The sequence below is a fragment of the Bufo bufo genome, chromosome 2, assembly GCF_905171765.1.
Source record: "Bufo bufo chromosome 2, aBufBuf1.1, whole genome shotgun sequence".
NCBI classification, from domain to species: domain Eukaryota; kingdom Metazoa; phylum Chordata; class Amphibia; order Anura; family Bufonidae; genus Bufo; species Bufo bufo.
The window spans coordinates 709,578,134-709,598,415 of NC_053390.1; the positions used below are offsets into that span (position 1 = coordinate 709,578,134).

The 20,282-nt window shown below is 40.6% G+C and overlaps 1 protein-coding gene across 7 annotated transcripts in view; it reads right to left on the reverse strand.

The window, feature by feature from the left end:
• The window catches only part of FAT1 (FAT atypical cadherin 1), a 227,191-nt gene that overhangs the window by 91,212 nt on the left and 115,697 nt on the right, over nucleotides 1-20,282 (reverse strand). For all 7 annotated transcript variants that reach the window (XM_040418765.1, XM_040418764.1, XM_040418770.1 and 4 more), the window contains exon 4: nucleotides 1,860-1,921. In XM_040418765.1, coding sequence (XP_040274699.1) covers nucleotides 1,860-1,921 — 62 coding nt within the window. The remainder of the gene's footprint in view (nucleotides 1-1,859; nucleotides 1,922-20,282) is intronic.

The window sequence follows — 20,282 nt, forward strand, 5'->3', positions numbered from 1 at the left end:
GCAATAGAGGATCAAATTTCCTTGTAAACAAGGAAAAAAACTACTAACCCATCTGGTCAACATTTTAATGTTAAATTAATTTGCCAGATGCACACAACACTTGGCTGTAGCTCCTCCAATCTAAATACCACTATGTTTCTGGGTTGCTTCCCAAACCATATTCAAGCTTGCCTCCATTAAGCAGACAAATAAGAATAGGCCCATTAAACCATTAAGGCTTGCATTACACTGCATAACAGTTCTTTATGTTGCCTTTGCTCTAACATTGAACTGGCAATAAAAAGACAGGAGCAAAAAAGACCAGCTGGGGGGAAAATAAAATAAAAGTAATGAAAAAAATGGCCAATTACAAATCACAGATATATTTTTCGGCACATTAACCCATGGCACGAAAAGAGCCATGCTAACTGTAAGATTCATGGGAGCTCTGTACCTTGTAAATAAAGATTAAAAATGGATCATAACAGCAGAGGCCAATAACCGAAATTCTGGCAATTTTAGCTTTTATTAAAAGTAACTCTGGCTTGACGTGGAAATGTAAAAATGGCTGCAGAGGCAAAGACTTGTTTATTACCTTTGCTTTTGATACACAATTTCATTTCTGGAACTGCACGTTACAGGAAGATACATTCAACTTTATATTCTAGGGTTATTCCTAGGCACATCTACTCAGCCTCAAATGTTGAAGGAAATAGTTGTGATACATGCTGGCTCAGTGGTTGGCACTGTTGCCTTGCAGCATTAGGGTTTTGAGATCAAACCTGAATAAGGACATATTTGAATGATGTTTGCATGGGTGTCTTCTGTTTTCACCTACATACCAAAAACATACTATGAAACTAGCTCTAGTGTGGATGTGGATGTCACAGAGAAATTAGACTGTGAACCGGATGGTACAGGGACTGATTGGTATGGGTGATAATCTCTGTGCAGCAGGGCAGACTATGTTGGCACTATATCAGCAAGCTAAGAAATTTACATTATTCCCAAAATGCAATGGTTTATACATGAAGACCTCATGCACATGGTAGAGTCATAGACACTCTTGGGAGATCTATCTAACCAGGTGGAAAAAGGAAAACTGGCTTACTTGCCAATAGCAACCAAATAGACTCCACCTTTTATTTTCCAAAAAAGCTCTGAAAAATGAAATATGGAATCTGATTGGTTGCTATGGGTTGCTATGTCCCTCTCTGTGTGCCTTCATGAAATGATGTATTGCAGTTTTATTGTCTCCTATAAGCAATGGTGTGCAGAAGAAAATATATCCATGACCCTACATCTGATGAAGCAACATTTTTTACTCTCAGATTTAAAAAAAAAAATACTTCCATATTAAACCAGAGTCATACTCCACTATACAGTAAAATTGATTGTTTTAGTATAACCCCCAGTGGATCACCAAGAGGGCATATCTATGGCTCACTGTGATAAGGTTAGAATTTCTTCATTCATTAAGTATTGGCTTTAAGGATTTGTATTTGAAATCTTGGTCCACTGACATATTGCCTATGCAAGAGATCAGGGATGAAATATTACTAGAGGTTATTCACCACTTACAAAAGAACTAAGCAACAAGCTTAGTCCCCGGGCTCATAACTACAGTGAGGAGGACTTTACATGGTCATGTATGCACCTGTGGCTCCACACAATGTTTATGGAGCCAGCCAAGCACTGTAATCTTTCTGGATACATGACCATTAGTCTATCCTCATTGTGTCTGTACAATAAAGAGGAACAGTGGTGGTGCTGGGGGTAGTCACCTATGGGACATCTTATTTAATTTAAACCAAGGATCTTTTCTACATGAAATGAAACTCTATATTGACCTTGTTCTATTCATAAAGAAGACAACATACCTCAAGTATATGTTCGGACTGCTGTTCCCGGTCTAGCTTTCTTGAGGTTGTTGTTATTAAACCTTAATAAGATTTAAAAAAAAACATAGTCTGGTAAAAAAAGTGAGACATTAAACATTCAAATCACCAAATCAAATCCGGCACATATAAATAAGTTGTGTTCTTTATGACATGCCTGAGGAACTCACATTTGTTTAACAGACGTTGTATGAGTTTTACAAAATCATCACGACTCTTGCCCATGGGCTGTATCTGATATTGTGCCTTGGGCAAACCCTACTTTTAGGAAGAATCAGTTGACAACAAGCTGATCACAAAATGTCCTCCTGATGAGACCCCACGTTCAACTATAATCTGTGTGGGAATCCAGCAGTAAAGGGTGTATTAGACACCCCAATCACACAGATGATTGCCGGGAGGGAAGCGCTGCTTGCTTGCTGAGGAGACCGCTGCTATTACATGCAGAGATTTCCACAGCAACATGGGGAGGTAGCATCACGGCTGTGGTATCGCCCGCCCCCATGCTCTACAGTGGTTTGCTGACAGCAGATCATAATTAAACAGCACGATCTGCTGCTGGCAAATCCTGATCTTTCAGCATGTTCGTTCATCGTGCAATCAGTGGTAGTATTTGATTGCCAGATGATCGTTAACGAGCTTTACTACGAATGCTAGTTAGCGTTCCTCGGGCAGAAAAACTGCCCATCTAATACACCCTTTAGTGTTCAATTCCCTCCGGCACCACCAAAGAGGAAACTAGATATTATTTTGGGCCCATTGAAACCAATTGATTGTCTGCATAAAGCAAGATAGGAGAAGTCCTCCAAAGCAAGAGATGATCTTTATTACTACTTTTCATTTTGGGCATGAACAGAGGACCTCAACTCTCCCTCTGTTAAAGGGGTTTCCGGTTTCTAGATATTAATGACAAGTAAATGGAAGCTGGACTAGAGCAAACTGACACTACACAGTGGACAGAGCGTTCTGCGTCTGGCTCCAGCCACTGTATACGTTCCTTCACCAAAACCAGCTGATCAGTAGATGTGGCAGTTGTTGGATCCGCACTGATTTAATATTGATGATCTGTCTTGAGGACAGGTGATTCATATCTAGAAACTAGAAAACCCCCTTCACCCCTTTAAGTTCCCAAAATGGATAAATTAAGATTGGTTTTCTGTAACGGGCACCAACTTTAAGGTTCCTGAACTGTACTATCAAACACAGCCTATGGACAAAGGTGGAACTTTTTTGAAGAAAATAAAAACTGGCTCATGTTTCATATAACTCCTTTTACACCTAAAATGTAGAATCTAATGAAATGCATTGAAGAAATATAAATTTCCCTGGTTGTATGTACACAGATCAATGTGATTTCCCACGTAAAGCATACAGTATGTGGCTGCTGAATAAAGCACCCCTGTTATAACTTACAACTGACTCAAAATGTGTAGAATTTAAAGCTGAACATATGCATTCATCCACTGAAGACTAATCTCCCAAATAATATGCACTACCAGCCATGCATGTTCATGTATTATCAAGAGCACTCTGCTATAGGTTTATGGCACACTAAAAGCCAGAGAAACTGCTTTCACATTAAACCCCATAATCTCTGGATCTATCATCAATTTGCTGTTTACATGCAAACTTGCTTTTGAAAGGAAATGGCATTTTGATAAATATATTTGTTTCAATAGACTGAATCATGGGCTTAACTTTCAATTATATGAGGTGAAGCGGAAATCGATTTCCATATACATTGGGCATAGTGGAACAAGACTTATGCTGCTGACGTTTTCTCCTCCTGCATTTCATTTGCATGTTAACAGCTAGCGTTGGCTGGTTTTCAAAGGTTCTGCTTATATGGAAGCCTGGCCCTGCTTACATGTGTTGTGTCTACCAACGTTATTTTGCCAGATTAATTGAACATCCATACAATGAATGAAACTTTGCAATGTAACATAGATAGCATTCAGCTGACTAAAATCTATCACCGTATCAAGGACAAAGGCGGCCAACCTGGTAGAACTACATAGAATTATTTTAACAACTCTTATGTCACCAAATGGGCTTTCTATAGACACGGCGTGTTTCTTATTAGAGCTGACACAGAACACTGTGTACATTAGATTGAACAAGAGAATTCTAAATGCGGTGTTTACCTCTTGGGGACATATCACTGAGAATTAATTTGAACTCTGGATTTTAAAGACAGCTGAAGCATTAATTCCTCCTCTTGAACTAAATATCTATAAAATCCTTCAGTAAAGCAATTTGGATGGCCAAACCATGACGGCTTTCATAACAACTCAACGCTGCCAACACGCCAAGGATGGCATGAATCATAACAATCACATTGTAGAAAGAACGGCAGAGAACAAATCAGAGAGAGAGAGATTGTGTGGAGCTAATCTATATTCCATTCACCACCTGCTGTAGTGAACATTCAGATTACATCTCAGCCAATTTACTTGATAGTAAAACTTTTGGCACCCAATTATTACTACCTCCGAAATGACAAGTTCATTTTTAGTGCAACACTTAATACAGCAGAAAATACCTTTTATGAATCAACTCATTAGCTATTAGTGTTGGTCGAGCATGCTCGGCCGAACACTAATTTAACTCGAGCATCGCGATGCTCGGCACATCGCGGTGTTCGGCCGAATACCGTATGTGCTCGAGCGCGATGCTCGAGTCTCCTCCCCGCACGTTTGTTGGGTGCTACACAGCCAATAAATGTTAAGGCAAGTACTGCCATTCATTGTAATGCCATATCCATGTTAGTTACTGGCATTACAGTGAATGGCTTGCCGGAACGCGTCATCGGGTGCTATATAGCACCCGATGACACGTGTTCGGCTCAGTCTTAGTCAGGGAGAGCTGCAGAGCAGAAGGGAGAGATAGTGTAGGGAGTGAAATAGAAATATTTTAGCTTTTATACTTATTATAGACCCAAAAGTTTTAAGGACTATTGTTGTGTGTGGCAGTGTGTGGCAGCAATATATATTTTTAGCGCAACTTGCGCTAAATTGCTAAAACTTATTTGAGACCCAAAAGTCCTTTTAAGGGCTATAGTTGTATCTGGCAGCAATATACATTTTTAGCGCAACCTATGCTAAATAGCTTGCAATTGTTTGGCAGCTGCAGACAGCGACATTATCTGCGCTACATCTCCTGTCTAACATGTGCGCAGCCTAAAACTATCTGTAACATCCAGTGTACTTTTTCCGTAGACGGTGTCCGCTGTGGACAGTTACATTACCTGCGCTACATCTCCTGTATAACGTTTGCGTATCCAAAATATCAGTGACATTCAGTCAAATTTTTTTGCTGCTGGGGGCAGAGACATTACCTGCGCTACATCTCCTGTTTAATGCGTGTGCATCCTAAATAACAGTGACATTCATTCAGTGTAATTTTCTATTAGGCGGTGGTGACAGCGACATTACTTGCGCTATACCTCCTGTATAACGTGTAAGCATCCTAAATATCAGTGACATTCATTCAGTGTAATTTTTTATTAGGCGGAGGTGACAGCGACATTACTTGCACTATACCTCCTGTTTAACGTGTGCGCATCCTAAATATCAGTGACATTCATTCAGTGTAATTTTTTATTAGGCGGTGATTACAGCGACATAATTTGCGCTATAACTCCTGTTTAATTCTAAAAATATCTGTGACATTCTGTGTACTTTATTTGCGCATACACTTACAAAACCTGCGCTACTATACGTGTGACATACTTACAAGCATATATACCATTTAATATGCGCAAGGCGAGCAGTAAGGGACGGGGAAGTGGCCGTGATGCTCATGGTGCATGCAGAGGCCGTGGCCCTGGGCACAGTAAAACTGTGCCTGCTGCAAGAGCACAAGAAACACACTCATCCACGATATCTAGCTTCATGTCCCAGTTTGCAGGGCGCCACAATTAAAGTTAGACCAGTGCGACCAGGTGGTCGGTTGGATTGCAGCAGATATTGCTTCCAGTCGGTTAAGCAACACCCTGTATTCCACAAAGTCCAGTCTCAGAAGCCAAGAGTCAACAGAATCCTCACCCTGATACTCCTTCCACCCACCATAGAGAGTCTTGGAAAACAAGTGACCCCACACTCGGATATTCCGAGGAGCTGTTTTCATCACCATTCCTTAATGTGGGCCTCTCACCAAGCCCGCTTGAAAAGGGACATGAGGAGATCTTGTGCCCTGATTCTAAAACTCTGGAGCATCCACAGTCAGAAGAAGATGATGTTGGGAAACGGCAATTAGTGTTTCAAGAGGTGGATGACGATGATGAGACCCAGTTGCCAATAAGTCAACCGCAATTAGTGTCTAAAGAGGTTCATAAAGAGGATGAGACACAGTTGTCAATAAATGAGGTTGCTGTTAGGTCAACAAATCAGGAGGATGACCAGAGTGAAGAAGTGGAAGAGGAGGTGCTGGACGATGAAGTCACTGACCCAACTTGGGAAGGTGGCAAGCCGAGCAAGGACAACAGTACTAAAGGTCCATGTTGACTGAAGAGAGCCCAAATGGCCTACTGGTCAGACCCCCCCTTGATTGTACGCAGTCCTCCACAATTATAACTTATCCATATTCCACATATTTAAAGTAGATAATTTTGCTTCCAAATTCTACTTTCTAGAGATTGCTTTCTTACTACAATTACCCTGATTTGTTCGGGTGGAGGGATCTTAAAGGAGTTTCCAGCTTTTTCCACTTTAAAACTTGAAGCCCAGAAAAATCCACAATTACCTGCTCCTAGGCACTGTTCTTTCTGTCCTCATTCTGTAAACTTGCAGATTGAGTGCACCATTGCAGCCAATGACTGGCCTCAAGGTGATGTGATCCCAAGTGGCACATGACCCTTTACTGATGTGGTGCTTGGGGGTACATAACCTCTGAGGCTAGTCATTGGCTGCAGAGGCACATCTGACCCTGTCTGTCTAGAAGTTTACAGGATGGGGACTGGAAGAAAGAAGAAGAAAGCCAGGGACCCAAGGGGCTGGGACAGAAGGAGAGGAGCAGGTTAGTATGTTTTTTTTTTCCAACAGGTACAGCAAGCTGGGCTTCAAATTTATGAAGAAGTACAAAAATCTGGAAAGCCTCTTCTACCTTACCCTCTCTTCTTCCAGGCCATGAGGTGTTTATATTCCGAGTATAATGAGATGATGTGCTGACATAACTGAAGAACATATTAGTCATTTGTTATTTTTTTCTGCTCAACTACAGTAGAATGAAAAAATGCTCAATCCTGCCAATAAGGCAGTTCAGCCCTGGGAATCCCCTGATTCCCATGCTAAGGAAAAAAGGAATGGAGGTGGATCCTGGGAAAGAACAGTTAACAAGCAAGACAAACTTAAAGTTAGCTCACCCTGTAGGCATTAATCATTTTAACGATTCGGAGAGAGCAAGTAGTGGACCTGTGCTCTGACTCTGCAGAGGGAATTAAAAGACAAAAAGATATTGCAGGAACCTGTACAGACTATAAACTAACCACAAGTGTAAAAACAAGAGAGTAGACAAACAAACAAAACCTATAACAAAAGTTTCCCTACCAAAAGCAAATCAAAGGTTAAAAATGACAATATCCGTGCTGTAGGAACAGTGATTTGTTCCGAGGACTCTAGTCTAGTCGTGCATGTACGGCTTTTAAAAAGCAATAGATCTGCCACCCGACAGCATCTGAATTAAACTCCTAAATCTTAAACTGAAATAAACGAGTAAATAAAAATCAGCAGGACAAGACAACATAATCTGCAGGCAATCTGCATTAAATCATCTTCCCTGTTTCTCTCCTTTACTTTGCTTTACATTTTTGAGATTTACTAAAGAAAACAAAATCATTTCAACCAGAAAATTTTCCTCTCCCAACCAGGCATCAAACTCTGCAATCCGCTGCCTGAAATGTGGCGGCATGACCTTTGTTAATCTGAATATTTAAGACCTACTTTGTTAAATAAATGCAGAATTAGGCCGTGTGTGATAATAGAGCATCTGGTATTAAAAACGGCAAGAAAACACTTTTCATTTTCCTTCTCTCATTTTCTAAATATTTGATTACAGGCTAGAATATACACTTCATCCAATCCATAGTAATGAGAAATGCAATTATGTATGGATATAACCTGGCCTCAGAATAAACAGCGTCTGCTTGTAATTGGTTTTCGGCTTGGATGAAATCGGAGATTTGGAAATGGCCAAGTGTCTGCTGTTAATATCTGGGCTCCTTTAGGACAGACTGAGTGAGGCTAGGTTTATAAATTCTCTTTATTGGAGACCAGGTGGAAATTCTTCTCTCGATATCCACAGATACCCCAACCTAACACTTACCATCACATAAAAATATCATAAAATGAAAAACGTGACAAGCCAGAGACTTCATTTATAGTATGGATTCTCATTGGTTCATTAAACTACTATCGATTAACGAAATTATCCCATGTGCAAAGAATAGGGTATTTCAAATAAAGTAGCAATGCAATATACAGCACATGTACAGAAATAAAAATACTGCAAGGTTTTAAATCTGCTTGACATTTTCCTCTCTGATAGCGCCCCCTGCTGTCTATGCATCTGGTCCACTTTCTCCTGCATTCAGCAGTGGACTATCATGCTCAGTAGCTTCCCTGCCTCCTTCCCTCAGGGCTGGCATAGGGATCTAACCTTTCACTTATTCATCTCTACTTCTAAATTCATACCACTATATTGTTATACCTTGCTCTAGACCAGAGAAAATTAGATTAGCCGAATAAAAATAAAAATTGCTGACTAATTAGTTTGTCACAAAGCACATTTTTTGTAAGCAGTGGGTGCAAAGACAGGGAGCTGCAATAGCACCAATCCTTATCACTGTACCCCTCAGATGCCGTGTTCATACATGGTCACGGCATCTGAGAGTAAAAACTGTGTAAAATTAGCAGAAGAAAAATGAAATCATACTTACCGCCGCCATCTTGCTTGAAGATCTGAAGCAAAATTTTGTGCGGCCCGATATGACGTCATCACACCAGCCAGGGTGGTGATGTCATACGTCACGAGCAAAGAAAAGGGGGTTAGTCAGCACCTCCCAATGCGCCTGCGCATTGGGAGGTGCTGACTAACCCCCCTTTTTTTGCAGATTTACAATGCTGGAGATGTGGCACTCCAGCGAGTCGTGCACTCCTGATTAGCCTGTCTGCCCTATAGGCTGATTTTAATTAGTCTCAGTATAAAGCTGTAGCCTGCTCTCACTGCATTCATTGGAAGCTGTCTGGCACAAGGAAAGGTATAGAGTGGGCTCAGCATGCATGTTGGTACCTACATCACTTGTAATGGAGGCCATTATGGCACCAAAAATGGTAAAAGGCAGAGTGGACCCAGCATGCATGTGGATCCAACACTCCCTGAATTTTATGGCGGCCATTATGGCGCATAACAGGTAGTATTTAGTGTTAGGACCCGTCTTACAGAGATCGCCTTGACGTCCAGCAGACGGGCTCAGATGATTTTGTACAAAATGCATTTGCCAAGCATCTCACTTTATAAATAAGCATAGCATGAACACTATAATATTTATTTGTGACTATGGCATTATTGTACTTCATCTGGTTTGCCGGGTGTTGTTGCATTCCCCCCTTTTTTTTCTCTGTCATACGTCACCATGCACAGGATTTTGGCTGAGATCTTAAATCAAGATGATGCCAGTTGTCCCGTCGTGAGCAAATGGATGAGGTAAGTATGATTTTTTTTAGTTTTTTACACAATTTCAGGTTAAATCTACCATTAAGCACGAGGAAAATCAGTTTTGTTACGAATTTAATTTATCCTGAAATTCGGATCGAATTCCACTTTGTTGGATTCGATTTGCTTAACTCTATTCTAGACAGTGGAGAAGGAAATTCTGGGGGCATTACAGACAGTATTTACCTCTAGGGCTATAATTGAGGGACTATTTTAACAGGGTTTAACAAGAGCTAATTACAACCCATCCTGGGAGATGTAGGACCTTGCTGAGCTACTACCCAGTCACAGAAAGGAAAGAAAGTCCAGTAAAAACAGATATGTGAGTAAAAACTGTTTTAACTTTGCAGGATAACCCCTTTAAGTGCAATTTTTCACTTGTGTTATCCAACACCAAACACAAGGCATCTCCATGCTATTATAGGAAGAGCCATGGCAGGTGAAAATTGGAATTGTAAGAGCGAAAAGAAGAGAGAAGGAAGTGGAGACACATAAAGGAACAGACATTACATTAAAGAGAACCTGTCATCAACGTTATGCTGACCTCACTGAGGGCAGCATAAAATAGTGGCAGAAATGCTGATTTTAGTGGTGTGTCACCCATGAGCTAAAAGTAAGTGGTTGCTGAGAACCAGCATCATAATCATTGCAGCTCAGGTCTTGAGAAGAGTCAAATCTACTTGAGAAGAGTCCTGGTTATACATAATCTCCTGCTCTCCCGCCTATCTGCTGATGATTGGCAGTTCTCTCCTAGAGAGAAAGGGAGAAAACTAGGTAGAAGACTGTCAGTCCTCAGCAGGTAGGCAGTGAGAGCAGGAAATAATGAATAACCAGGACTCTTCTCAGGTGGCCGGGACTCTTTTCCAGGCCCAGTCTGCAATGATTGTGATGTTGGTTCTTGGCAACCGCTTACTTTTAACTTATAAATGACAGACCGCTGAAATCAACTCACCTTATTCACTTTATTCTGCCTTTAGTATGGACAGCATAAAGTTGATGACAGGTTCCCTTTAAAGCCAAAAGCCGTTACCAATTAATGAATCAATAAGTACATCATGATGATAAAGTGACATAGGACAAATTCTTGAGAAATGGTGCCAGAGAGCCATCTTCGAATAGACTCTGTAAGTCTATTTCATCTGACAGAATGATAATTTAACCATGGTCCTGCACAATTGTAAAATATGCGTTATCTATTAATATCAGTTATATGAGATTTTTACTGCCAGCAGGAAGCAGATAACTTAGTGACAATGCTGCTCCTCCATATGGTCACATTTTAAATATGCAGAACTGCAATGACATAATTTCTTGCTGTCTTTTGATATCTCTATTACATATCTAATTGGCATAACCTGGCATTCACTTACATGACGTATGCCATTGGCAAAATCTGGCTGCTGGCACATATAATAGGTGCATCAGAATACCTCAAATATATATATTTGCTCAGATTGTGATATAATGGAAATTTACTACAATGGCATATCACAAAAATAGATAGTTCAATTATTAAAGAGGTTTAAAGGGTTTCTGTCACCCCACTAAAGTGATTTTTTTTTTTGGGGCTAGTTAAATTAGTTATATAGCGATATATGAAAATATAATTGTGTTCCTTACTTTGATCCAGCAGTTTATTCAAAAAACGAAGTTTTATCATATGCAAATTCGGTCTCTACCAGCAAGTAGGGCGGCTACTTGCTGGTAGCTGCTGCAGAAATCCGCCCCCTCCTCTTGTTGATTGACAGGGCCAGCCGGGATCTCCTCCTCCGGTCAGCCCTGTCGGCATTTCAAAAATCGCGCGCCTGTGTTGAATCGGCGCAGGCGCTCTGAGATGAGGAGGCTCGTCTCCTCAGAACTCCCTCAGTGCGCCTGCGCCGATGACGTCTTCTATTGCGGTGATGTCATCTGATGTCATCTGCGCACTGAGGGAGTTCTGAGGAGACGAGCCTCCTCATCTCAGAGCGCCTGCGCCGATTCAACACAGGCGCGCGATTTTTGAAACGCCGACAGGGCTGACCGGAGGAGGAGATCCCGGCTGGCCCTGTCAATCAACAAGAGGAGGGGGCGGATTTCTGCAGCAGCTACCAGCAAGTAGCCGCCCTACTTGCTGGTAGAGACCGAATTTGCATATGATAAAACTTCGTTTTTTGAATAAACTGCTGGATCAAGGTAAGGAACACAATTATATTTTCATATATCGCTATATAACTAATTTAACTAGCCCCAAAAAAAATAATCACTTTAGTGGGGTGACAGAAGCCCTTTAATATCGATGGCCTCCTCAGGATAGATCATCAATCTCTGATTGGTGGGGTCCATCTCCCGGCACCCCTGCCGATCAGCTGGCTGCAGCACTGTAAATGTATTCTGTGTGTCAAGAGGATATGAGGTTTAAACAAATCATTGAAGAAGTAACTGCGCTTGTCTACTGTGTTTTGCTTTCTTTCGGTTTTGCTAAGAATTTCTTAGGTTAATAGCACAGAAAATTCAAAGCACTAAACGTGAAACAAAAGATCTAGACAAACCAAAAATCTTTAAATGAGAAAACTACTGCAGTTTACCGATTTGAAAAGGAAGAAAAAGTTTTACTGACAATGCAGTCACACCCAGTCAATGTCCTTTAAGAAAAAGTCAATTTGAAAATCAACGCTAAGAGCACATTTCTCTTGTGTGACTAGACGTTATTGGCAATGTTCAGGCGAATAAAGAACATTTCCTTAATAAATCCACCTGACTGGGCACGCTGATTTCCCTTTTCTAAGAAAAGTTATCTCGAAAAGTAAATAGGGTCTATTCTGTGTAACAAATAGACACAAATGATTATTTTCCCCTGCATGTTCAGTGCCAGACTTGAGAAGGCAATGGTGAAGCCTATAACTCGTGGAAATGTATGAGACAGTACACCAAATGACGTATTTTCAAAATTCTTGTTTTATTCCATTAGTTTCAACACCAGTGGTATATAGTAGTGCAACGTTTCAGGCCCGAGTGGTTCCCTTCTTCAGATTTGGGCATATGGTGATCCTACGGCATGGGTGGAGCCTAAAAAACTTGTCCGTGTTCTGTCTGCTAGAACCTGATGATTTTTCTTGTCTCTGACTGTGCTCCGTTTGTCCATTGATTTTGTCCATGTTGCATCAGTATGTAAATGTTTTGTATTTTACCTCTCCCGAATCCAAATGCTGTATCCTGCTCTCCCTGCATTTATTAGAGGCCATTTGCACCAGAAGAGGTAAAATATAGAGTGGGCTCAGCATGCATGTGAAACCTGCATTCTCTAAATGTAATAGAGGCTGGTATGGCACCAGTGAATGTAATATTTAGTGTTGGTTCCTGTCCTAAAGAGATCGCCTTGTTGTTGGCGGACAGGCACAAATAATGTTGTACAACATATATTTGCCAGGAAGCTTACATTTATAACATAGCATTGGTAGGCACTATCGTATTTACTTTATTATTTGTGTTTTGAGAGTACTGTTGTATTAATTGTTTTGCTTTTGTGCTTTCAGCCATGGTGACGTACACCTACGCACTGGGATGTGCTGACTAACTGCTAACTGCTATTTCTTTCTTCCTAAGAAATGTCTATGGGAACTTTTGCCTTCTAACACAAAATAATAACATGCCATTTATACATAAAATAATAAGGCTAAAAAATATTACTCATTTTAAAAATGCATAAGTGTACTCTTATAAATTGCACGCACCCCATTAATGCTGGAAACGTGCAACACACAACCTACACAGAACATATGTGCTGTGTGATAAGATCTAACTTATTAACTGAAACATGTTGTTTAACGTAAAACCAAATCTGAAAAACGCAATCTGTAGAAATGGCACAGGCAGTATATGCAGACACGCTCCACCACATGGCATTGACCCACTACATGAAGTATGTGCTGATGTTTCCACATGTATGCTGACATCTTTGCCTTTCACTGTGCTGACATGTTAAATGCTGATGTACTGCAGGAAAGGAGTCTCCATGCAGTCTAATGACATACAGTATATACAGGTATATTCCACCTACCATAACCTGTTTATTCGTCCTGCCTGGTTGATTTCATCTTGTTTTCCTCTTTTTCTCAAAGTGCACAATTGTTCATCTGTATTTTGCAGAACCTATAGTCCAGCATATCGCTGCATATATTCAGCTTACATTCGGTTCATTTCTATCTATTTCCGACGTGTTCGCACAGAATGTACCCTTGTTAAGCCATTTCAGAGTGAATCACATTCAGCATGTGGATACCATTTAAACACAATAAAAGTGCAGCCTATTAATATGCACATAGAACTCACATTCAATACAGGCCGCTAAGAACTACCTTAGAATACAATCTTTTCCACTCAGTGCATTGTGATATATAGATTCCAGTTCTCCATAAATTATTTAAATGGGACCTAAAAGCTTTTTCATGATCCAGCAATTGTGTGATCATGGCATTCAAGCTTCTTCTAGCCTGGTATTGCCTTCTGCATATGCTTAGAGAGCACTGATGTGGTGGAAAGTGACTACTTCTCCAAGCATAGCAACATGACTTCAAATATTCAACCCTTTCATGCAGGACTGACCAAACTCCAGCCCCCGTGTTTCCATTCTGTGCAGCCCCCAACCTCTACCCCTGCCCCTAAGGCCTCTTGCACACAAACGTATTTTCATTCCGTTTTTTTTTTGCGGACCGTATACGGAACCATTCATTTAAATGGGTCCGCAAAACAAACGGAAGGTACTCCGTGTGCATTCCGTTTCCGTATTTCCGTTCCACAAAAAAAAAAGAACATGTCCTATTATTGTCCGCATCACGGACAAGGATAGGACTGTTCTATTAGGAGGCAGCTGTTCCATTCCGCAAAATACGAAATGCACATGGATATCACCCGATTTGCAGCCCGAAAAATACATACGGTCATGTGCAAGAGGCCTAACATTGAGGCTAGCTTGTAGTAGACTAACATTCACAGGAATACCCTGACAGCACATTGAAAGTCAATTTAAAGGGTTATCCTATTAAAAATACTGCCTGAGCTCATTGTTTATTTCATGATAAAATTAATATGTTTTAAAAAATGCTTATATGACCTTCTATTCCAGGAATAATCTTAGTATAGCTCCACTTGTTGTTTCTATTGAACAGCCTTTTGGTGTCCACCTTAGTGAATAATGCCTCTCTCTCTCTCTCCTCCTTCACGGTGAATCTCTGGTGGGAGACGGAGCACATGCGATAGCAAGCACTTCCAGGTTTTAGCACATCCAGATGCTGTGGTCAAGTTTGACCATGGCTTCTGAAGGGTTAAAATTTAGGAGTGGGGATGAAACATCAGGCATCTGGGGGCTATGGCGCTTGCCACGCTCGCGAGTGGGCACCATCTTTAAAGTCCTGGCCAGTGCTGGTTGAGAAGGTGCAAAAGCATTCAGTGCCAAGTTAACAACTACTACATCTGTAACAGTCAATCTATCATAGAAGAATTGACTGGATCTGCCAGTTTATCTTATGTTTATGGTTTCTGCCATTAGTAAGTACTACAGCATGTGAGCCTATATAGAGGGTTTATAGGAATTTTTTCATTAATTATTATGGCAGTGAAAGGATCCATAGCACACGTGCCTGATTATCCTCTGGAACCATGCTGATTGGCCAATTTGTCAAACAGCATCCAAAACACCTGATCAATACATGCGGTCTTAGCGCAAATTTTTTAATGCTATTTTTGAAAGTATCTGCTCATCCCCGCCTATTGATGTATTTGCATAATTGCTTATTAAGTATTTTCAAACATTGTGACTGTTTCTTATTTTATGTATAATATCGATTTATTCAGAATTTGCAGTGACAAGATTGTTGGTTTGTCATATACTATTGCACTTTATCATGAATTTTTATTATGACTGTTTCATTAACCTTATTATGATGTCAACTCAATTTGGTTATGTACTTTATATATTCTGCCTTTTGTATATTCCACTACTTGAGAAAAGCTTCATGTGGGAGCTGAAACATTGCTATGGATACAAGTGAATAAACACATTAAGGTTGTTCATCATCCACATTGGAGTGCTGTGATCCATTCTTCCTCTAATGTGTTGACCCTGGATCAAGGTCTGGATTGCAGACACTATTATCATTGGGTCTTTTGTCTAGTACATTCAGTATATATAAGATAGAGAGTCTAGTTTTTTTAACCTATAACCATTCTAAGTGTAGATTCTATAATATGCTGTAAACTAGATTTTCCACATTGCCCATCTTCCTTCCTCTCAGTGTAGCTGAGGTCTACAACTCGGAGTCAGAGCTAGGACACATGATGAAGGTACTTGACATCACCATCACAGGAAAACTTCAGTGCCTAGGTGATTATGTGGCAACCAATGGAATAAATTCCAGTTACCATAAATTCAAAAGTACCTTAAATTGCAGCAAAAAGCACAACCATATGATAAAAAAAGTGTCAGAAAACTCTTGATGTCCTAGAGACACCCTGGCCATTGCCACATAGTTATCTATCTCCTTCCCCACAGACAAGCTCTGCCCACTAGGGTATGGCCACACACTTAGATTTCCTGATGCAGTGTTGGAAGCCAAAATAAGGAGTGGATAATAAAAGTAGATAAAGTATAAGGAACATATATGACTTCTCCTATTTTTTAAATTTACTCCTGGTTTTGACTTCTAAAACTGCATCAGGAAACCCGACCATGTGGCTGTACCGTTACAGATCCATCTAGAGCAGGGATGCCTAACCTGCGGCCTTCCAGTTGTTGGAAAACTATAACTTCCAGCATGCCTGGAAAGCCTACAGCTATCAGGGCCTGTTGGGAGTTGTAGTTTTGCAAAAGCTGGAGGGACACAGGTTGGGCATCCTTGATCTAGAGGAACAGTAATCATGCTACCTCCATGCTTCCTGCTGCCAAGAGACCACCTTGATACCTGCACGTAGTATGGATTGGTCACCGATATTTGGGTTACAATATGGGTTAGATTTATTAAGTGGAAAAAAGAGCAGCATTATAATGGGGGGAGCTGATTAGGGTATGAAAGATAAAACTGCATAACATTTTATTGAAATATAAGACACTATAGACTTCAAATAGACCAAAACCATACCAAACAATAGGGCACTTACAATACAAAAAAAAAAATCTGGCTTTCCTGATGGTGTGCTGCACAATGGTGGTTAAGAGCAGAGACAGGACCATGAACGTTGATAAATCCAGACGGGCTTTATGGTGACTTCTCACCGCTGCGTAAACAGTCTGAGCATGTTAATCCCACAGTTTTTGTAGTTGCCAGTGACAGACAGAGAGGAACCATCGGCTCCAGCGCAGAACAGAGAAGGATTTGCAAGCCAATTTTGTTGCAACCGGGAAATTGATTTGAAACAATTCCACCGTTTTCCCCAGACTGGAATTACTTTTTGCGCTTTATGAGTCACTTGTATGAAAGACAGCAACCCAAAAAAAAAAGCCAGTTATGAGTATAGGGAATTAAATAGAATTTCTGCAGGGCAGGTGTAATTTCCATTAACTAAGTATGAAAATATTAGAGAAGAAGTGGAAGAAAATCTCTTTGCCAGAACGGAATCAAGGAAAAGCCTATTGCAGCTGCTATAAAATCTGAACAGCAATTAGAATATATTGGGATTACAATAATTACTGCCAACAGGATAAAGAATTGATCCAAAGTTTAAAAACATGCAGTGCTTCCAGATTTGATTAGAACATATATCCAGCATTGATCCGCTCAGCTCATAAACCCGATTTCTGAGAAACACCAGTCGCTTTCCAATGATAGCTTTTATACTTCATTCAAAAGTGCGCTATGTTTGTAGACAGCACAAAAAGCTTATTATAGCCCAGTAAAGTGGAGCATTTTAATGTTGAGCAGATGGAGCTCTGTACTTACTCTGATAGTGGAAGAAAGGCACGCTGTACATACTTTACATACCTTTTTACCATCCACCTGGCATGAAGACACACGTACTGTAAGAGTAATACGGCCATCTACAAACAGAAGTGCAAGCCTTGGACTCATCCTGTTATCTCTTGCCACTTATTCGAAGGTAACAAAACAGCAGAAGTACAAGATGGCAAACATCCCAGATATCTGCTCATTCTGCAATATATCACAGAACGTTCAATAAATGAACTTCACGCCTTCTGGATGACATGAACGCAGTGTGAAGTGAAGCTCCATCTTGGTACATTTACCCCTTTCCTGACCAGGCGCCTTTTCCATGATTTTAGTACATGCATTTTTTTTGAAAGCCATAACTATTTTCCGGTTCTCCTATTGAAATAAAAATGTTTTGCCTTTTCTGGTCATTGTTTATATTTTATTTTTATTTTAGTATTCTATTGTTTTTACATTTTGTACCCAGGCAAATGTAAAGAAAAAGGAAATAAAGTGCAGACAATGGAGGCAGTGCAGAGGACCGGAGAAGTGGGGAGCAGGCTATGGGCACTTGCTAAAAGACCATTATTCCTGAAAAGCTCCTTTAAGTCTTGGATAACCACGTTAATATTAGGATATGTATTTATTTATTTTTACAAACAATACGGTTTTAGTTTAATGAAGTGTCCCCTTGCCACGAGTACAGACTTAGTGCCTGGTGTGCACTTAGGTAAAACCTCAGAAAAAAGTTGATAGCGTCCAGCTCAGATGTTCAAGAAGTACTTTATTCCAGCGGTTATTAAAAACTTGCGGTACACACAATTATGTTACGTGTTTCAGACCATTATACATCCAGGTCCTTCATCATGACTAGTCTATTTTCAATTGCTGCTAAACTTCTAACAAACAATCTAAGATCTAGATGACCATCACTAAGGCCTCCTGCACACGAATGTGTGCTTCCCGTTGCCGTATTGCGGACCGCATTTGCGGATCCGCAATACACGGGAACAGTTCTGTGTGCATTCCGCATCACGGATGCGGCCCCATTCATTTCAATGGGTCCGCAAATCCGGAGATATGGAATGGTGCGGAATGGAAGCACGGAACGGAACCCACGGGAGCACTATGGAGTGCTTCCGTGGGGTTTGGTCCCGTACTTCCGTTGCGCAAAAAGATAGAACATGTCCTATCTTTTTGCGGAATGGCCGGATCGCGGACCCATTAAAGTGAATAGGTCCGCGATCCGCTGCGGCTGCCCCACAGATGGGCACAAACGTTTGTGTGCAGGAGGCCTAAGAAAGAGGAATTCATAAAATCTCTTACACTGCGCCATAGACAACTGTCCATAAAAATACTGCATTATTGCTAGAGATTAGAGAATTTTTTAAAAGTTTGATTAGGCTGATTCGCCGAAACTTTACAAAAAAAATTTGCTTTGTGACGAATTACTTCGTCACAAAGCGCATTTTTTGTAAGTAGTGGGCAGCTGGGTGCAATGACAGGGAGCGGGGATAGCACCGCCCCCGTCATTGTATCCCTCAGATGCCGCGTTCATACATGATCGAAACATCTGAGTGTAAAAACTGTGTGAAATTAACATAAATAATTTTTTTATCAAACTTACCGCCTCCATCTTCTCGCGACCGGCCGGCCGCCGCCATCTTGCTTGAAGATCTGGAGTGAAATCTCGTGCGGCGCTAGATTCCGCCATCACACCGGCCGGCGTGGTGACGTCATACGTCACCACACACGGGATTTCGGCCGAGATCTTTAACAAGATAGAGCCTGACAGCCTGTCGTGAGCAAGTTGAGGAGGTAAGTATGATTCTTTTTTTGTTTTTTACACTATTTCAGGTTAAATTGATTCGCTAACATCGAATTTATGCAGAAATTCGGATCAAATTCCACTTTGTGGGATTCGATTCGCTCATCTCTAATTATTGCTATACTTTTACTAATTAACCACAGGATTGAGCTCATTGTGCACATATGGTCACAACTTAGGCCGAGTTCACTTCACCGATTAGTTTTCAGTTCTTCTGATCTGTCAGAAGACCAAAAAATGAACAAAAAATTAGATCCTGTATTTTAAGCATCGGTTATGCTCAGCTATGCACATTTTGCACCTGTTTTAGCAATTTCCATCTCGGATCTGTAATTTTTGTGTAGAACTTTTTTTTCCCGTCTCAAATAACGGATGTCAAATGTAAATAATGGATGCTTAAAATACAGGATCCGTTTTTTTGTTTATTTTTCAGTTCTTCTGACGGATCAGAAGAACGGAAGAACGGAAAACTAAACAGTGATGTGAACCCGGTCTTAAAAAAAAGGCTGCCTTGTAAAAAAATCTTCATTTTGAATCACTGTCCATCAAAGAACACCATTCAGAGAAGATAACATATTCTACCCACATCAGAAAAAAACAGAAGCAGATGTTGTCATGAATAATACATAGGAGGAATCGCCATAGCAGACAACTTAATCATTACATTCAAAGGCTCCTCAGGTAATGTCACCTGAACTTACCTAAGATTATTTTCCAAATTACATAAATCAAATAAATACACCCCCAATCACACAACAATTTTAGAGTGTCTCTTCTCAGAACAGTGCTAGAGATAAGCAAATCGATTCTTATGAATAGATCCATTTTATCAATAGGAGTTCTACACCTGTGAGCGGCCGTCTCGGTTGCTGTACATGCTCCCCCTGCCGCTTGAATGGACAATCCCTTTGCCACTAGCTCCTATAGATAGGTCATCAGTATCTGATCATGGGGGTCCGATACACGCCG